General features: G+C 37.4%; 2 protein-coding genes across 2 annotated transcripts; both read left to right on the forward strand.

Moving 5' to 3' along the window:
• Nucleotides 1-1,269: 1,269 nt before the first annotated feature.
• Nucleotides 1,270-9,174, forward strand: ddx61 (DEAD (Asp-Glu-Ala-Asp) box helicase 61). Its single transcript, XM_056267725.1, has 13 exons — nucleotides 1,270-2,057; nucleotides 2,209-2,272; nucleotides 2,362-2,466; nucleotides 2,590-2,719; nucleotides 3,831-3,977; nucleotides 6,430-6,524; nucleotides 6,628-6,750; nucleotides 6,895-7,023; nucleotides 7,229-7,345; nucleotides 7,821-7,884; nucleotides 7,979-8,080; nucleotides 8,195-8,403; nucleotides 8,509-9,174. The coding sequence occupies exons 1-12, from the start codon at nucleotides 1,882-1,884 to the stop codon at nucleotides 8,392-8,394; spliced, it is 1,452 nt and encodes a 483-aa protein (XP_056123700.1). The 5' UTR covers nucleotides 1,270-1,881; the 3' UTR covers nucleotides 8,395-8,403; nucleotides 8,509-9,174.
• A 2,069-nt stretch (nucleotides 9,175-11,243) lies between these two features.
• On the forward strand, nucleotides 11,244-19,972 carry tomm40 (translocase of outer mitochondrial membrane 40 homolog (yeast)). The gene is made up of 10 exons (XM_056267734.1): nucleotides 11,244-11,331; nucleotides 11,886-12,106; nucleotides 12,193-12,260; nucleotides 12,925-13,017; nucleotides 13,175-13,276; nucleotides 16,040-16,145; nucleotides 17,521-17,643; nucleotides 17,748-17,824; nucleotides 17,928-18,030; nucleotides 18,489-19,972. The coding sequence occupies exons 2-10, from the start codon at nucleotides 11,887-11,889 to the stop codon at nucleotides 18,626-18,628; spliced, it is 1,032 nt and encodes a 343-aa protein (XP_056123709.1). The 5' UTR covers nucleotides 11,244-11,331; nucleotide 11,886; the 3' UTR covers nucleotides 18,629-19,972.
• Nucleotides 19,973-20,300: the final 328 nt, after the last annotated feature.

The raw sequence follows: 20,300 nt of genomic DNA on the forward strand, positions 1-20,300 counted from the left end.
CACCACAACAAAATATTATGGGCATGCTTGATATGAAATATAAAAGTTGTGGTTGGTGATGATTTTATGTGTGATAAATGTTTCTGAAAATCCACAGGCACTAAAGTGCCCGAAGTACGTGGGTGGATTTGATTACGGTAGCGCCCACCAAATTCAAACTCGGTCACCTGATTGGTCGACGTCGCTTTTTCGATGCGTTTACGTACTCCGAGATCAATTCAGCGCACGGCCATGTTAAATCTCTAGACGGAAGAGACAAAAGCCACAGCAACAAAGAATTTCTCAAGAAACAATCGAAGAATTAATCATATCCACGAAGATTCAACTCCTTCAAATTTAGGAGGTAAACATAGTCAAACATGAATTTAGTTAAAATAGACATCTATCTTTCCCAACGTGCACAGCGTCTCTCTCTTGCGCTCTTATTAGCATTTAGCTAAGCTATCCTGTCTTAACAATGTACCGCTGGCAGGTTGAGCTAGCATGCTGTTTAATAGTATGTTTTAAATATAGTTAACCAATCTCTCAACTCAGGAAACAAAGTTCACTCTTTTTCCCAGAAAGAAAAAAACGTTTTGCGCTGAGTTGTTCTTATATAATGATCTGAACTATATTCGCGAACTCTTTCGTTGAATCGGAAATTAAAAAAACTTTGTCGATACACCACCTTTGTGGTGCTTGTCGGCTAGCTCAGTTAGCTCCGCTAACAACTCCTGACGCTCGCACACACTTTTAGCTGCAGAGCTTAGCGTTAAACCTTTAGCTAATTAGTGAAGGATCTTAAATCAGATTCAAATTGAAATAGATGTGTTATTAATCCGAATGGTCATACGAATTCCAGGCGTTTATACACTTTTAACAAGTGTTTGAAACTGTTAACATAGCTAAACGCGGGTGTCTTGTTAGCAAGTTTGTGTATTGAAAGTGAGGTATTATTGTCGCAGAACTATAACGTACTATATATGCTCGGTTCTTTTTAATATGATTTGAACACAACTGTCCATGTGTATTTAAAGATAAACTGAGAAACTAACCCTTTGCCTGATGTCCGAAATAGCCTGTCATTGATATGAAGCTAATTTTGTTTTATAACTTTCATATTTGGCAGGTGTTCCAGGATTTCCTCCACTAAAGTGTTCAGGAACTGTGACAGTAAAGTGAGGAGAAACGAGACATCGCGAAGCCAAGAGTGGAAACATTTATGAACTGTTAACTTAATTTTGGACTCGTAGTCCTGCATTGACTTTCAGTTTGAAATCGTTGGAGTTTTTCAGCAGGTTAAATACGAGCAAGTGACACTGAGCAAAATTTGAAATTCCTCGTGACGAAGAGAATATAGAATTTTAAGAGCACATTAAGAACCCTTAGCTGAGCCTCGTGCTTTTGAATGTAAATACTTTATACTTTTTGGATACCAAAAGGAAAACAGAGGGTACTTCAGGATTTCTGCAATCCAGCTTATTAAAAAAGAAAGAAAAAAAAGAATTAAAAGTGAAAACTTTGTCACTTTTCAGGGATAACGTAAAAGTGACTTTTGAAAGGCATTAATAGATTTTTGTTTACTTGCATTTTTGAAATCCTTGTGCAAGACTTGAATTTTACAAGTACTTGTTTGCTAGTTGTTTTGTACATTGACGCTAGGCTTGTGATATATTTATTCATATAAATATAATTTTCTCCTATTTTGGGAGAGCTTATTATTAATAATTGTTATACGCCAGACACTCTTCTTTTTAAGAGGTCTGTACGTACCGGAAACTGTTTACACAAAAGCGCATTGAGCTTAACAGTAAAACAGTTGAACAAATAGCTCAAAAGTAGCACAAAAAACCCACACATAAAGATAAATTTGATTGAAACCGTTGAGGAAAACATCTGACAATGGCTACAGCGAGAACAGAGATCCCTGCTTCAGTCATGCAACTGACCAAACAGAATGGACAGTCCAAGCCTATGACCCTTCAGTCAGGATCGCTTACTTCCTCAACACAGTCAGGAAAAATACCTGTGATGCTCCAGAAAGGAAGCAGTATACCCCGAAGCAGCGGCGGTATCAGGTAGTGTTTATTTAATACTATTTGAAGAGTCTGGTACCTTTTGACATTGATACCTCATATTAATCATGTTAGTTGAGCTGTTTATGAATAAAATAATTAAATCTTGTATAATGTATAAAGTCGAATTCATTTTGTGAACGATTTCTTTTAGGTTTGGAGATGACTGGAAGAAGTGCCTGCAACTTCCACCGAAAGACATGAGAGTGCGAACCACAGTAAGTAATGAAACCAGTTTCTTATGGTTATATTAAAATGGGTTGCTGGTTTCCCAGTTTTTTTATTTGTATGTCCTATTTTTTGACAGGATGTGACTGCAACAAAGGGGAACGAGTTTGAAGATTACTGCCTTAAGAGGGAACTGCTGATGGGTATATTCGAAATGGGCTGGGAGAAGCCTTCCCCTATCCAGGTAGTCTAACCTGTGTACAGTTAGAAATTAAACTGTGGTCTATTTGCTTGGCTTATGCCTTTTAGAATGGTTGTCAAATGAGCCTGTCCTGATATTTATATCCCTCATTGTCTGTCTGTGTAGGAGGAGAGTATTCCCATTGTCTTGTCAGGGAGGGACATTCTCGCTCGAGCTAAAAATGGCACAGGTAAAAGTGGAGCCTACCTCATCCCCCTCTTGGAAAGGATTGATCTGAAGAAGGACCATGTTCAAGGTTTGACATGCATTTAATGAATTATTTATAAAATTCTATACATTAATTACATATACTACCCATCAAAAGTTTGGGGTTGGTAAGATGTCTCTTATGCTCACAAAGCCTCTATTTATTTGATTAAAATTGTGAAATAATATTATTGCAAGTTAAAATATTTTAATGTATTTTTAAATGTAATTTTATTCCGGTGATGGTAAAGCTGAATTTTCAGCATCATTACTCCAGTCTTCAGTGTCACATGATCCTTAAAGGATTAGTTCACCTCAAAATTACCCCAATGCTATCCAAGATATCCATGTCTTTCTTTCCTCAGTGGAAGAGAAAAGTTTTTTGAGGAAAACATTTCTGGATTTTTCTTCGAATAATGGACTTAAATGGCAACCAACGTTTTGAAGTCCAAATCAATGCAGTTTCAAAGGTCTTTGAAGTGCGTGACCTTTCAACGTGATGACGTAGTTCCCGGCGTGTTGCAGATCAGCTCAATCTGTACAATTGTTGTTAAAAAGTGTTTATATATATATATTTTTTTAAATGACCTATCGTTTCGCTAGATAAGACCCTCTTCCTCAGCTGCGATCGTGCACAGCCTGTTGAAGCACTTCAAAGACCTTTGAAACTACATTGATTTGGACTTCAAAACGTTGGTTGCCATTGAAGTCCATTATTCGAAGAAAAATCCAGAAATGTTTTCCTCAAACTTATTTTCTCTTCCACCGAGGAAAGAAAGACATGGATATCTTGGATGGCATTGGGGTGAGTAAATTATTAGGAAATTTTCATTTTGAGGTGAACTAATCCTTTAAGAAATCATTCTTATATGGTGATTTGCTGCTCAAGTAACATTTTTTTATCAACAGTTGTGCTGCCTAATATTTTTATGGAAACCTTGATACTTTTTTTCTTTCTTTTAGGAATGTTTGATGAGCAGTTTAAAATGAACTGCATTTTTGTTGCCATGTAAAAGTCTATAACTGTAAATTGATCAATTTAATCCATACTTGCAAAAGAATCTTGCTGACCTCAAAGTTTTGTATATATACAATACATTTATAAACTCGTGTGTGTGTATTTAAATGTGTTTTTCTTTCTTTTTATAACTTTATTTTAGCCTTGGTAATGGTACCAACTCGTGAGTTGGCTTTGCAGGTGAGCCAGATAAGTATCAACATGAGCAAGCACCTTGGTGGCGTCAAGGTTATGGCTACAACTGGTGGCACCAACCTGAGGGATGACATCATGCGTCTTGATGAGACTGGTAATTGGATTTCTCTTCCATCCTTTGAGTTTCCCAAGTTTTGAAATGCTTGGTAATTGGATTTCTCTTCCATCCTTTGAGTTTCCCAAGTTTTGAAATGCTTGTGATTTGAGAATTAAAGAAAGGGTTATAAAATTTAAGTAAAAAAAGAAAAAAAACCTTTACATTAACACTTACAAATGGCAGCCTGGCTGGCAATCTTGGGGTTAATTCTTCATTGAGCATTAAAGTTCAGTGAGTTCTTCAATTTGAGCTGGAAATTTGCCCAAAGGCAGCGTTCCACTCGAAATGACTTGTTTTGTCGGGATGTCACGCCTACCAACTGTTTTTCTGAAGTCTTGCCAGACCACAGACATTTGAGCAATTAAGTTGTGCTTCCTTGTTCCTTAAAGAGTAATGATGTTTCATAAGGAGTCTCATCATAATTATATGCACTTCGTTATAATGCAGGGTTGTCCAATCCTGCTCCCGGAAGGTCAATATCCTGCAGTTTAGCTCCAACCTCTGCCTCCACACGCATTTGCTTGTAGGTTACTGAAGACCGTGGCCATTTCTCAATGTGCCGCCTTAAGCGATCTTGTGTTCTCGTACTACGTCATCAATCGCCAAGTTCAATTCCAGTACTCAAGAATGCAAATACAAGAGGATGCATGGAAGTATCTGGATTTGTTCTTCATATCGAGGAAGCATCCAATGCAGACTTAAGAGAATCGAACCGTTGATGTATGTACGGAAGCCTGTAAGCTTTAAACTTCTCGTTCCCGCTGCAAGATCGCAAATACTGTGAAGTAAATATTTGTCTCTTCTTTTTTTTGTTGCTTAATTTTAATAGTGATAAAGACCTGGAGAAAGCCAGCAGTATTTTTATTGGCATAATAAAAAGAATCTGAACATTGACAAAGCATAACATTAAACTTACATACTCATTTTCACAAATACACGTGGTAAAATAAAACTTAAATTAATGTCTATATGAAATCTTGTCGTAGGTTATTTGTTTGTAATGTTCGGTTGTATTTATCGTGCATTGGCCGCTATGTCTGTCATGCTGGGACGGTCAGTTGAGCAATAAGATCGCAGCACATCTCAATTCTCACAAGGATGCAAGTCTGTTCTAGGAATTGAGAAACATCCTTTGATTAGTTGGTTTAGGTGTGTTTAATTAAATTGGACCTAAAATCTGCAGGATACTGTGCCCGGTTGCATAAAGCACCTTAAGTGTAATTTTCCCTTAAAGTCGACCTTATGTTTCCCTTAAACCTAAGGGTGTTGCAGAAAAATACCCTTAATTGTTACTTAACGGTTTTTTTAAGTGAAACGTCATAAACACTTAGAATTTCCCTTAAATGCTGTTTTTTTCACTTAAGTAATCGTTAAGTGTTGCATAAAACCCCTTAACGGTAATTTCCCTAAGTATAACTTAAGGTTTGGAAATCGTAACCTTAAGAGTAACGCGGACAAAAATAAGACGACATGGCTGAATTTATGAAACCAGCTGAAGATCATAGGGAATAGGGAGAACCCTTTGGACCAATTTAGCCATGAAAAATTGTTGCAAGAATACCGATTTGATCGACGCGCAATATTTGACATCGCTATCAAACTAGACGGCTGTCTGTCTGTCATTACACGCGACTCGCATGTAAACTATCACAACGTTAAGTCAGTGCGCGCACGGAGAGTGTGTGGCCGACAAAAAATTCACAGGAGAACGAGCTGATTCTGTGTTTTAAAAGGAATCATGACAGAAGAAAACAGGTATGCTATGGAAATATACTCAGCTGTATTTCGAGACACAGAGCCAGAAGTGCATTCACAAAACCTAAACAAATGCCAAAGCATGAGACGGTGAACAACACAAACTGCCGTCACGTTCGGAGCTAACGCGGTGTTGCGTGATAGTGTCACTGGACTGACACGTGATATTCCGACATGTTAGTGTTTTGCGTATCTATGGCAACAACAGACTTTTATAACGTGAATCCAGGATCGCTGGCGTGAAACACTTCAATGTTTCCCTTACCTAAGAGAACCGTTTAAGAGATTATATGCAACACCCTTAAGTTGTTCTCTTAGGTAAGGGTAAATCGCCCCTTAAGTATCATACTTAAGGGAAAAACTTAAGGTGCTTTATGCAACCGGGCACTGGGCCTCAAGTAGAAGGATTAGACACCCCTTTTATAATGTGCTATTCAATCCTGGTCACCCACCGCTCTACACATTTTGTATGTCTCCGTTATCTTACACTGAACTCAGTTCAGTTCATGGATCTCTTTCCTAATGAACTGATGATCTGAATCAGGTGTGTTAAATAAGGGAGACATACTAAATGAGCCCCAAACCACATATGGGGCCAAGTCATTGTGGCAGTTTAAAAAAAAAATGTATTTAAAAGGATTTTAATGCAATCCCTCTTTCTCCTTCTGTTAACCTTAATATATTTTCTCTCTAGTACATGTTATAATAGCTACCCCAGGAAGAATCCTTGACTTGATAAAGAAAGGTGTAGCCAAGGTTGACAAAGCTCAGATGGTTGTGATGGATGAGGTGAGACAAATAATGCAAAAAATAGTTAATTTCCAACTAAGCATCCTCTCTAAAGGAATGCTAATATGATGGAAGTTCATAATATCCGATTCGTTCTTCACAGGCTGATAAGTTGCTTTCTCAAGACTTCGTGGTGCTTATTGAAGACATCATCAGCTTCCTGCCCAAAAATCGTCAGATTCTTCTCTATTCTGCCACTTTCCCCACCAGTGTGCAGAAATTTATGGTGAGAGATACTGTTTTTATAATCGTCCTAGACTTTTTGATGCTGAATGTCTTGGATTTAATGTGTAAAACATTTGACTATATCCAGATTATGTCTCATATACATTTGCTTTAATCATGCTAATGACTCTGTCCCGTTGTGTAGTCCAAACACCTTCAGAAGCCATATGAAATCAATCTGATGGATGAGCTGACACTGAAAGGCATCACTCAGTACTATGCCTATGTGACAGAAAGACAGAAAGTGCACTGTCTCAACACACTGTTCTCAAGGGTAAGCGGACATTCCCTCCAACATCTGCTCTAGATTCAACTGGTATTTTGCAAATTTTCCATTTGTATTACTCCAAAGCTTTCATACTACAGTTGAGTAACTGTATTATCTTAAAGCCTTTTTGAATGATTTGCACTAACCTAGGGAAAAAGTCATTTAATTTTCTCTCTTTTAATTGTATTTATTTGATATCACTTTTTCCTAGCTCCAAATCAACCAGTCTATCATCTTCTGTAACTCCACTCAAAGGGTGGAACTCCTTGCCAAGAAGATCACACAGCTTGGCTATTCTTGCTTTTACATCCATGCCAAGATGATGCAGGTCAGCTTCAGAAGGCAGCTACATAATTCAAAAGTTGTTAAGAATGACTTTTTTCAATAAGGATGCATTGAAATGATAGTGACAGTAAATGCATTGTTAAAAAGATTTTAAATTTCAAATGAAATGTTCTTTTGAACTTTCTATCCCTGAAAAAAAATGTATCATGGTTTCCACAAAAATACTAAGCAAATACAAACAGATTTCAACAATGATATTAAGAAAAGTTTCTTGAGCACAAAATTGGCATATTAGAATCTATCATGTGACACTGAAGACTAGAATAATGGAGTAATATTTTTAAAATTACAATATAAAATAAATTAAAAACTTTATTTTAATTTGAAATATTTAAAAAAAAATGATTTGATCATGCTGAGCATAAGGAACTTCTTTCAAAAACAATCGTACAGACTCCAAACTTTCGAAAAGTAGTGTATGTTTTTGTGTTTACCTAAATTATTTTATATTATCACAGGAATACAGAAATCGTGTGTTCCATGACTTCAGAAACGGACTGTGTAGAAACCTGGTCTGCACAGGTATGGATAGCCACATTCGCAGAACTCTTCCTGTTTTTAAGGGATTTTCCTAAATGTTTCTGAAACCTTTTTGGTGGTGTTTTACTTGTCACAGATCTTTTCACAAGAGGAATTGACATCCAGGCTGTCAATGTAGTCATCAACTTTGACTTCCCCAAAAATGCAGAGACGTACTTGCACCGTATTGGTCGATCAGGTAACCATCAACATCATCAAAGTTAACTGATTATTATTGTAGGGTTTCCATTTATCATTTGTGTTTTTTCAATCTGTTTGTTAATTGAATTGAGTTTTCTCTCTCTGATCTCAGGTAGGTACGGTCACCTGGGTCTGGCCATTAACCTGATCACCTCAGAAGACCGTTTCAATCTAAAGGGCATTGAGGACCAGCTGATGACTGACATAAAGCCCATACCCAGCAGCATTGATAAGAGCCTGTATGTGGCAGAGTTTCACTCCCTGAACCCTGATGAGGAGGAGGCTGCTCACAAAGCAGGCGAGCTTAATTAACCCTTACTGGTAAGAAGACCATGTTCTGAATGACCTGATCTGACTTGCACTTCAACTTGTTTATACAGACGTGACTATTCAGTTGTAATGTACCAATATCTCCCTTTCTTTCAGGAGAATAAAGGGACCAATGCTTGGCATTCTGCACAATTTCTACTGAAGACAGACGCAAAGATGACTTTCGTTTTTTGTTGTAGTTTATTTTCTCACCAAATGCTTCAGTGGTCTGGAACTGCCATGGTAAAATGTGATCAGCTGCCACAAGTTTAGGGGGCACGTATAAAGTCATTAGGGTTGTTCTCTATGGACTCACTAAGGCAGCTTACCCTTTTTCCATTTGAAGCACAATAAGCCACTGTTCTTTGGATCCAGAGCATTGGCAAAGACCATTTACTATCCATAACTGCTGTTCATAAGGATTTTGCCCCCTCTTTTATTTACCAGAACAATAAAAATAGAAAATACTGGAAGGAGTTGGTGCCAAAAACAAATTCCCAAGCTTTACTAGGAGTATGTTTAGTGCTATCTATCCATCGCCTAATGTGAAAGGTTTTTGCGCATTATATGATGAGTTTTACTCGGAGCTTTACAGTTGATCAGGGAAAACTAGGGAGGTTTAACACGTTCATAATGGTCTTCTGTTAGTTGTTTACAGCCTTGTGTGTGTAAATATCTTGAGAGAGGCTTGTGCTTTCAAATGCAAACAGACTTTTTCTTTGGCTAACTTGTCTCATCACCGTGTCCTCTTTCCCAAAAGCGTTTGAAAGCATCCATCACTTTTTATTTTATTTTTTATTCATCCTCTGCATTTTCACTCTGACTTCAGCCATCTCTATCTCTCTAAGTGCCTTAATCTATATACTTCCTCTGGGTAGGAGGGAGCGCTCTAGGTGTGCAGTGCAAAAAAAAAATCTGCTTTGGTCATGATTGTTAGTGGAAGAAATTGTTACCAGCTAGATTTAGACTCGTCTTATACCTCAAACCCATAAATCACTTGTTCTCTATTTGACCCTCCGGTTTGTTGGTAGTGAACAGTACCTACCTCAGCATTGGCTGGGTGAGCAATAGATTTGCTTGTGTCTGACAACCAGGTATCCCAGCTCAGATGTTTGGTAAGGCAGGACTTTAATTTCAACAGTTCAGCCTGCATTTTTTTGAAAACTGGCAGACAGTTTAGGTTGTTAATTTTCCCCCGATGAAACAGTCAAGTTTTATTTCATTGAAACGATGTAATGTGATTGATCAGATTCAGCCTGTCCCCAATGGTGTCCAATGCACAGAAATAATCTAAGTAATGTATTTTACAACATATCAGCACACATGCTGAGATGAAATGGCAGCTGTAATAAAGTTGGTAGCTCTTGAAGTGTACACTTTTGTCCCCTGTTGTACGTGTTGAATTGTGCTCTCTGCCATGTGTTGTATTAAGTAGATGTATGTTTTACTGCGAGGATTGTATGGGAGAATGGCCAAAGCTTTTTGCTCCAAATGTCAATGCCAGCCTATTCTGTCCCTTCTCTTTTAAACAAAATAAAGTCCAGCATATTCTCCAGATGTTTGTATTCTTTTCTAAATACCTTAAAATAAAATAAAAAAACCTATAATTTTGTCATATGAGTGACATAATTGGTATTGGTAATGAATAAATATGCTTATTAATTATTTTTATAGAATAGGCAAGTATGCTTGAACTCTTGTTTCCTATAATTTCCATGTTTTTTCAACCTTGTTTTAGGTTGATGTGTTTATAAGCTATTTTCTATTTTGTGCCTCGAATCTCACCACCACCAGATAAATTCACAGCTCGCTTGTATAAATGGCTGCATGCTATCACATTTCTTTTAAATCTACATGGATTATTTAAAATAAGGTAAACAAGCCAGTTTTTCACACAAGCATTTTCCTATAATGTTGAAATTGTTTTTAGAGTCACAAATAAAAAAACGTTATACTACATACACGCTTAAATTTATATCTTGTTCAGTGAAGCTTGAGATTAACGTTATAAAACGTTTAGAACCACTATGAACATGATGGAAAAAGACACATGGCTCAGCCCACACAATACCAACAAACTGAACAACCAAACAAGGCAAGTTTTAGAAAAGTGAGAAGTAAGAACAATAGTTAATAGAGCTAGAAATCTTGGAGTCAAAAACAATATTACAGGCAAAGCTTTGGTTTCTGTGCATGATTTATTAGTCTTTCATTGTAGAGAAATGAACTTTCATGATTAAAATATTTTAATGTAAATGTATTTGAATGTATGAAGGAGGAACATTCTCAATGTTTAAATTTAATTAAGTACCACTAGAACACTTTTGAGGATAAAACATAAAAATACGATTTAATTCATGATGAATATAGTTGTAATATAACATATTTATTTTCTCACAATTCTTATGATTTGTCCAGGTGGAAACTTAAATCAGGGATATCTAAAAACCATATAAAAAACATTTTCATTACTTTATATAAAATAAACATTCATTAAAATAAAATAATAATAATAATAATATATTCAAAACTGTATTTATTTGTAATGTAAACTGTTTAAAATCTGAATGACAGTTTAAAGATAATAAAGAGAATCCTATGACACCACTCAATCACTCTACACTTGCTTTATAGTAAATACCATCCTGTCGTCTATTTTTAATATCAATGTTTACAACAAAAACCATGCATGAATAAAATGCAAATGTACAGCCCCTCATACCCTTGAAGTGTAACTTTAGAAATACACGCCACCGTCATATTTCCTTCCCCGATTACCCACAAGGAAGCCATGTTCAGTAGCCAATCATCAGACAGTTGTGGTGTCTTTTATCCAATGATCTATCAATATAGCCGGAATAGGCGGGCCAAGACGTCGGTTACGTAGTCTGTCATCCTACCGGTGCCTCTCAGCCGTATAACTGGACTGCATTGCTAAACGTGAGTATAGCACGAGGCCTGCAAATAGTTACATAAATTATAGTTATACACTTGCTATAATTTGTCCGTCATGTGTTGATAGAAACGACTGTCCAGCTAGCATATAATACAGCTTCTTTCGCGCGTCTCATTTAGAAATATGCCAGTCTTTCTTTTTTCGAACGTTAGCTAGTTAGCTAGCATTAACCTTAGCTTACCTGCTATTTAGCCAATGAGGCTTGAATGAAGCTACACATGCTAGTGCACTACTTTTCTCTAGTGAGACAGATTCTAGTCGGTGCTGTGCACACAGAATTGGTGTTCATATTTAGGGTGTCGTAGCTGACTAACGTTACTCGCTGGTTGTCTAAACCTGGAGAGATCAAGGTTTTCAGTTGGCAGTTGTTAGAAAAAGCAGAACTATGTTGTTTATTGACAGTATTCTTTCGATTGTAGAAACGTGACCTTTTGCCCTATGATTGTTGTCAGTGGAAGTAGATCTTCCTGAAGTTAATGAAAGTGTTATAACATTAACTGTCATTTCAATGTTATCATACTGTTGACTTATCCATCAGCATGGGCAGTGTGTTGGCTGCCAGCTCCCCAAACCCTCCTCCGGCCTCAGGGGGTGGCAGTGCCCCAGGGGGTGCAGGTCTAGTGACGGTACCACCAGGTTTCACTATGCCCCCAGTGTCTGCAGTCCCACCCTCAGGCACACTAGGGCAGCCCGGGACAGATGCAGAGGCCTCTCGCCCCAACCCCGGCACATTTGAAGAATGTCATCGCAAATGCAAAGGTTTGTCTAAGGCTTATTTGCTTACATTGCTAATGTGGTCCCACAATCTATGCTCTGTTTACTTAGTCTTTTCGTCTGCTTCTCAGAGGTCTTCCCTGTGCAGATGGAGGGGGTACGCCTGGTTGTCAACAAGGGCTTGAGTAATCACTTCCAGGTCAGTCACCACGGTGTGAATGGATTTTGCAAACTCTTGAATAATTGATTTGTTCTTAGAATTGAAAGATCAAAGGACAACAACATATATACATAGCCAAAAGTTTGGAATAATTAAGAATTGTTAAAGTTTTTGAAAGAAGTCTCTTATACTCACCAAGGCTGTATTAATTTGATCAAAAATACAGTGAAAACAGTAATGTTTTGAAATATTCAAACAATTTAAATTAAACTTTTTCTCTCTCTCTCTATTTTTTTATATATATACTTTTTTTAAATGCTGCAAAGCTGAATTTTCAGAAGCCATTTCTACAGTTTTCAGTGTCATGATTCTTTTTGCTTAACATTTGAGGGAATCATGATGCCCTACCATTCAAAAGTGTGGGGTAAGATGGATGGAAACGAGAAATTAATACTTTTAATCTGAAGGATCATGTGACACGAAGACTGGAGTAATGATGCTGAAAATTCAGCTTTGCCATCACAGGAATAAATTTGTTTTAAAATATATAAAAATAGAAAACTGTTCTTTTAAATTTTAATATTTCATAATATTACTGTTTTTACTGTATTTTTGATCGGATAAATGCAGCCTTTGAGAGCATAATAGATCATTCCATACTTTTGACTGGTAGTGTGTATAACATCTTAATTTGCTTCCTCAGGTTAGTCACACAATTACTCTAAGCACCTTGGGGGACTCGGGTTACAGATTCGGTGCCACATATGTGGGCAGCAAACAAACAGGACCTGCAGAGGTGAGCGCCTTGGTTGCATTTGAACTAACAGGCTGACAGAGATTAGATTTTTGATTTTCTGTCAACTTGCTACACCATTATTGTTTCAGAATGAAAAGATTAGTAGGATGCGATGTTCACAACTCAACTTTTTTTTTTTTTTGTCTGCCCCCCTCAGTCTTTTCCAGTTATGGTAGGTGACATGGACAACACAGGCAGTCTAAACGCACAGATCATCCATCAGCTGACCAACAATGTTCGCTCTAAATTGGCCATTCAGGTATGTACAGCTTTGCAGTCATGTTTGCTAGTTGCAGTCAGAATTTTAAGGAAATAGAACAAATTATGGTCCAGTAGATCTTAAGCCTGGAACACACCAAGCCGACGGTCGGCCGTTGGGCAGTTTTTGTGCGTCGGCCGACTAAGTTTTCTCGGTGTGTTCCACACCGTCGGCTGAAATTGGTCCTCGTCGTCTTTTTTTCGGCCGATTCGACATGTTGAATCGGCGTCGGGCCGTCGGTGAAAGAGGGAACTCTGATTGGCTGTTCAGCTTAGTGAACAAGTCGGTGCACGAGAATAATAGCAAAGCAGCGAGCAAAGAAGTCAAAACGGTATAGATAGAAGGCTGTTCTTATGTTACGTCATCTTACTTGAGTGTTCCTTGGCTAATATTTCAATATTAAAGCTGCAGTCCGCAGTTTTTCCTCTTTGTCGCCATCTCTGTTCGAAATCTGCAATTGCAGTTATTCGCGGAATTATTAACCCTTGTGCATCCTTATGGACATTTTTGTCCTTTTTCAGTTTTTTTTTTTTTTTATCACTTTGCCTGTGTTAATGCTAACTGCATAAAATTTGGCACAGGTGTGTATTTCTATTGTAATTTTACTATTTCACCGCCATTTTCTTAAAAAATTCTTTTTTGCACTAGGTCCAAAAAATACTTCCCTCTCAGCGCCTTTTGGACAAAAATGTCCCCATTGAAACCCATTAAAACTGCAATTTTTAATCCCAGTGCCATTTAACTATAAAATGATGCAATCTTTGTTAAGAGGCTTTCATTCTGTTGGCAAGGCTTCAAAATGTACATTTTTACTATTTTTTTATCAGATGGTGCCATTTTTTCCAGGTTTGGCCTATAAAACAAATATCGCTTTATTCCTGTTTTCTGCTTCGGCATATTATAGAGCCAGTTCGATAAATTATGCAACGATATTTGTGTGGGTGTGTTGGTATGGATGTCAGAGTGTGGTTAGTATGTGTGTTATAAAAAAATATGTGTGTGTGTGCATGTGTGTGTTTGTAATATTGAGAGAGAAAAACTCAACTGCAAATAACAAATGCAATCACTGTGTACACCAGTGGAGTTTTGCTGGCACCCAATGGGGAAAATCTGTTACTGCGCCCAAACAAATTCTTACCGAAAGCTCATTTTTTTGAGATATCATCCTCAAATTTGGAACTTATTTAGATTTATGGCTTTGATTTTCTTGCCGTTTTAGAGTTCAACTTGATTTATAAAATATATGTTTTATGTAAAATAATTTTCATAAATAATTTTCATAAACTTATACCTATATAACTTTTTTTTGGATTTACTTATTATTATTTTTTTACTTCAGCAATAATCTACCAAGGGTCTTCTTTAAAATGATACCAAACTTAAGTCTGTGCTCCCAAGCTTCACATTTTTATGACAGTTTTTTGACAAGGACATTTTTGTTCTCTGTGTAGCTATGTGTAACTTTTTTTTAATTGATGCACAAGGGTTAACTCTACGTGAGTTGTACTTCGACACTGTACAGGGCGGATGAACACAATGTTTGAGGAGAGTGTGCTGCTGTCAGTCACCGCGCCGGTGTCGATACTGGCATTCAGAATCATAGATTATTCTTTTTGGAAGTATGACCAACATAATTTTCACCAGAAAATGTCATCTGAACAAGTAAGAAACATCCACTTTTGTTCTGGTTCTGACATTGCAGTAAATCGCGCTGATTAAATCTAAATATCGCTTATCATATCATGCAAAACGGTGCAAATTATACTTTGTTCTCAAATTGTTAATGTTAACAACGTCAGCATTGTGTGACTACATGTAATGTCCTTCCGATATGTATCCTTGTTTTCGCATGGGTCCGGTTGCAGTCTTTTTTTTTCTGTAGCCACTCCGAAGTCCGAACGAAGTCTTTTGCATTTTACAGCGGGTGAATCTGTTGTCACTGGTGATTGTCATTTGAACCTTTCTGGATCCGCCATCAAATTGATGTTTAATCATAATCAAGTGCTGTGAGAAAAGGCTATAAATCTTCACCTCCAGCATCCTCACATGCAATATAGCCTATACTAGCCGAAACTCCTCCTTTATGTGTACAGATGTGACGTAATGACGCAAAGACATGCTCGAATCTCCTGCGGAAATCCACCAGTACCACTGGAATTAAAAACATTATTACAAGCTTACCGTTTTGAATCGAGCTAAGGCAAGCAGAGAGTTTTGAACACTGGCTGGTTATGTATTTTCTCATATGTATTTTGGATCATTTTTAACCCAAAAAAAGCTACGGACTGCAGCTTTAACACGAGCGGAGTGGAATAAAGAAAGTGTTTAGCAGGATTGATATTCAAAACGGTAAGCACGCACTGCTTTGTTTACGGTATGTGTATCTGCAGCGTCGGTTTCCCTTTTTGAATGACGAATATAGACGAATATATCTGCAGAAATAGACAGTTTTCTCATTTACACGCAGGCGCTGAACGCGCATTCTAGCTGACAGTCGGCAGTAGTTCTCTCGGTGTGTTCAAGTGCAGCTTTTTACTCCGGCTTGGTATGTTCCAGGCTTAACACATGTGATGTGATTTAAGACTTACTGTGAAAAAAAACATTCCTATAATTTGCTGAGAAGAATTGTATTCTTTATTGAGCTTTAAGAAGTTTAGATGGCTTAATGAATCTTGAATTACAGCTGTTTTTTTTTACTTGTTCAGAAAAGCAGTGCTGCATAGTGTACTGTTATTAATTGCCTGACTAAATGATGGGTTACAGACACAGCAACACAAGTTTGTAAACTGGCAATGTGATGCAGAATACCGTGGCGATGACTTCACAGCTGCTGTTACCCTTGGCAACCCAGATGTTCTCGTTGGATCTGGTAACAAACTTGCATTCGCTATTGACCATAACTGTCAAGCTCAAAAAATTACTATATAAAAGTTTTTTGTTGTTTTTTTACACTATCTTAATACACACTACCGGTAAAAATTCTGGGTCTAAAAGATATAGAAAAAAATGTTCACTGACTGCGTTTATTTGATCAAAAATATAGTAAGAACTGTAATATTGTTAAATATTATTATTACAATTAATTTTTTGTAAATATAACTTATTCCTGTGATGGTAATAGGTTTATTTAACATGTAGTTTAAATAAAAAAACTTAATTTAATAATCGAATGTAAAAATAAGATATTGCATAGTCTTCATTGTATGAATTAAATATAAATGTATTCTTATTAAAGCTAAAAACAAAACTATTCAGTCAAGAACAACAAGTTATTTTCTCTTTTGTTTGCTTCACATTAAAGGGATAGTTCATCCCAAAAATTAAAATTGTCTTCACTTACAATTTGTGTTCCTAAAGGGATAGTTCACCCAAAAATTAAAATTGTCTTCACTTACAATTTGTGTTCCTAAAGGGATAGTTCACCCAAAAATTAAAATTGTCTTCACTTACTCACCCTCATGTTCCAAACCTGTATGAGTTTCTTTCTTCTGCTGAACATAAAAGAAGATATTTTGAAGAATGTCGCCAATGTTGGTAGCCATTGATTTCCATAGTAGGAAAAAAATACAATGGAAGTCAATGGCTACTGTCAACTGTCTGGTTACCAACATTCTTTAAAATATATTTTTATTCAACAGAAGAAAGAAACTCAAACCGGTTTGGAACAACATGAGGGTGAGTAAATTATTACAAAATGTTCATTTTTGGGTGAACTATCCCTTTAATGACGATCCCTTTACTTTCACTTGAGACACAACTGGCAGTGTTTACATGAATACTCCACACGATGGGCAGTTTGACAATTGCGTGTGTATTCGACCATTCAAGTGCAATAAAACGTGAAAGAGAACTGAATTCCCGATCACATGCTGAGAGAAGCGGCTTTCTGTGCACTGTCTGCACTGTCTTTCTGTGCACTTACCACTGTGACAGTCGGCGCATTGAGTTTTTTTCACCGCTTATTGTGCTTAACACTTTTTAACATCAAGTACGCCCCAAATTTGCCATCACCTGCTGAGAGGGGAGCTTTCCGTGCACGCACTTGTGCAGTGTGGGTCCCATTCTTTATATTCTGTTTCATGCATTTCATCTCTCTAAAAAGTGTTGATAGTGCTATATATTTACATACCGCGATATGCACGACATGGCAAAATCTTTAAGGATAGACTTTTTATGGTAACGATATACATTTCGTCATAACGCCCAGCCCTAGTAGGAGCTCACATTCATGTTTCGTCTGATAGGTATCATTGTTGCGCACTACCTCCAGTCCTTGTCTCCTGCTTTGGTATTGGGGGGCGAGCTGGTCTATCACAAGAGACCAGGAGAGGAGGGCACTGTCACATCATTAGTGGGCAGGTACACAGGTAATCATTTCCAGATCATTCTTTATCACATTTTATTCAAGGTCTGGCAATAATCATAATTTGATTAAATGTACTAATTGGATCTGCTACCTTTTCATCCTCAGGTAGTAACTATGTCGCCACGTTGACTGTTGGAGGAGCTGGTGCACATGCGTCATACTACCACAAAGCCAACGACCAGGTACATCATATCTAATGATTTAAAATAAATGACAGATCTGTGACTCAAGATAAGACCCGTTGTCTGTTAAACTCACTCCTTTGAATCTGAAAACCTCCCACAGCTCCAGGTTGGGGTGGAATTTGAGGCTAGCACACGGATGCAGGACACAAGCATGTCGTTTGGTTATCAGTTGGATGTACCCAAAGCAAATCTGCTGTTTAAAGGTATTGGAAGGCTTTTCTTGAACTGTTTCAAAAGTTGAGTTCTGGTTCTCGAATCTGATTGGCTGAGAGCCTTTTCCGGCCATGTGATATTCCACCAGTATCACCATGGAAACCGTTTCACCATTTGAATCACTCTGCTTGCAGCATTTCTCACAGAGAGTGTCATGGTGGACGAGCAAACCCACCATAATTTTACAAATCCTACTATTGTTGTGTGACGGAAGGTAGTTTTAAGAGTTTTTACTAATTTTGTGTGCCATTAGATCGCAGCAAAGACTGTCTTTATTAGTGTATATTATAGTCTATTAAATTGCAGTCTTTGTGATATGAAAATCTCACTAAGCTATATCACGATTTTGGTTTTATTTCACCAAATCGTGCAGCCCTTCTTATTCCATGAATATTCCAGTTTTGTTCTACTGTTAAGCTTACCTATCCTCTTCAACCTTGTTCTTCAGGTTCTTTAGATAGCAATTGGGTGGTGGGAGCGACGCTGGAAAAGAAGCTGTTTCCCCTTCCTCTATCATTAGCTCTAGGCGCCTTCCTTAACCACCGCAAGAACAAGTTTCAGTGTGGCTTTGGTATCACCATCGGATAGAACCACCGTGGCGATTTCAGAATCTCAACAGATACAACCCTCCACCACGCTTGGACTGGTGCAAAGAGACATGGGGACATGGACCAACACTGAAACGAACTCAGAGACTCCCTGTATTAGTGCGTTGAACCTTCACAAGGATGGACCAGGACAAAGAGCTCGCAGGACTGTCCAACAGAGCTCTCATTAATATAAATGTTCAGTTATCTGATAAACAGACAGTCACATAAGGTTTGTTTTTAAATGCACATCATGTGGAAGAACAATGTCCGATGCATGTAACATTAAAGGTGTTTTTGAAGAAAGTACGTATCCGTATTCAAAATATACTTCATTCAAATACAGTCAGTTAATGTGGAGATGCCTTTGCTCTTTTTTTGTTTTTTTGCCTTTGAGGAGACAAAATTATTCTTTGGCTTTTACAAAAGACTGTTTTCTTAAGGGCAAAAGACAATTTTTTTATCTATAAACAAACCATTTGTTTTGGTCTATATAAATGTGGTCATACGGTTTGAGTGCTCATTTTTCATGTAAGAATTAAAATGATTTAATGTTCAATAATATACTCCATGAAATGCTGTTTGTGATGTCAAAATGATAAATTCAATGCATGGGAAGCTCTTGGTTAAAGACTAAGTGATGGGTTAAGTCGATGCCTGTGTCCCTTTTGCCTGGTTTAACAGACAAGACTTAAGCCTAGTCCCAGACTAAAATGCATGTTTGAGCTGTTTTAACTGAAAGCAACTTGCACTGACATATCTTAAAATATGTCAGTGCCATTGTTTTGTCTTAAGATGCACATTAGTAATATTTTTTTCTAAGGCACATTTATAAAAGCTACTTAAATGTCCTAATTTAACAATGGATTACTCCTGGCTTAATCTAAATCCTGTCTGTTAAACCAGGCCTTAGTCTTATGAAATAACTAGTCACACAGAACCATCTTAAGACTTTTGACCATGAGATCCCTTTCCTGTATATGTCTGTTAGGGTCTTTGGGGCAAATTCAGATGCTGGTTTCATATTGACTGGGCATAACCAATCAGACTGTCCTTTTTATGTCTCAATGTGTGTCTCTAAATTTTCCACATAGACAAATTTCCAAAGTTTGTATTATTTTAGTTAGTTGTACTCAGTTAAAGGTTTTTGGGGCAGTCAAAGAGTTGGAGAAGATACTATAATAAACCTGTAAAATTTAAGCTGGTTTTAATGCCCAGTGGTTTTTCATGTCTCATGCTGATTTCATGTCTTTGTGACATGGTGGAGTAATATAAAACAGGCTTTTGGCCTGATTCTAATTGATTATTTTACAGTGCAATTGTTGAATAAATATCTGGTTGTGAATGGGTTTTGAAAGGAAGCAGGTTTTATTTTCATTGACAGATGAAAAGAGTCCTACTCTCATTGACTAAGGATTGCAGGATAACATTTATAGGTAATCTGTGGTTTGACAGTAGCCTGACTGCGTCAGACTTCGTACTTTCGCTCTATTTCAGTTCGCTTCTGTACTCAGTCCGAGACATCGACATGTCTCTCAGTTCCCTATCAAGGCTACGGAACTTGTCGTATATGGGAACTCCACCTCCTTCACTTCTGCTGAAATCTTATAGGCTAACGCCAGCCGGGCTGGCCACTTGACTCAAAATATGCAAATACTGAAACACCGTTGCAG

The sequence above is a fragment of the Rhinichthys klamathensis genome, unplaced genomic scaffold (genome assembly GCF_029890125.1).
Source record: "Rhinichthys klamathensis goyatoka isolate OS25496 unplaced genomic scaffold, OSU_Roscu_1.1 h1tg000262l_1, whole genome shotgun sequence".
In the NCBI taxonomy this organism is placed as follows: Eukaryota; Metazoa; Chordata; class Actinopteri; order Cypriniformes; family Leuciscidae; genus Rhinichthys; species Rhinichthys klamathensis.

Excerpts from the sequence above, each read along its gene's own strand:
- tomm40 (XM_056267734.1), top strand. The coding sequence starts at position 11,887 with ATGGGCAGTGTGTTGGCTGCCAGCTCCCCAAACCCTCCTCCGGCCTCA. Across the intron at positions 12,107-12,192 it reads ATGTCATCGCAAATGCAAAG|AGGTCTTCCCTGTGCAGATG; the intron begins GTTTGTCTAAGG and ends TCTGCTTCTCAG. Across the intron at positions 12,261-12,924 it reads GCTTGAGTAATCACTTCCAG|GTTAGTCACACAATTACTCT; the intron begins GTCAGTCACCAC and ends TTGCTTCCTCAG.
- ddx61 (XM_056267725.1), top strand. The coding sequence starts at position 1,882 with ATGGCTACAGCGAGAACAGAGATCCCTGCTTCAGTCATGCAACTGACC. Across the intron at positions 2,467-2,589 it reads AGAAGCCTTCCCCTATCCAG|GAGGAGAGTATTCCCATTGT; the intron begins GTAGTCTAACCT and ends CTGTCTGTGTAG. Across the intron at positions 2,720-3,830 it reads GAAGAAGGACCATGTTCAAG|CCTTGGTAATGGTACCAACT; the intron begins GTTTGACATGCA and ends ACTTTATTTTAG.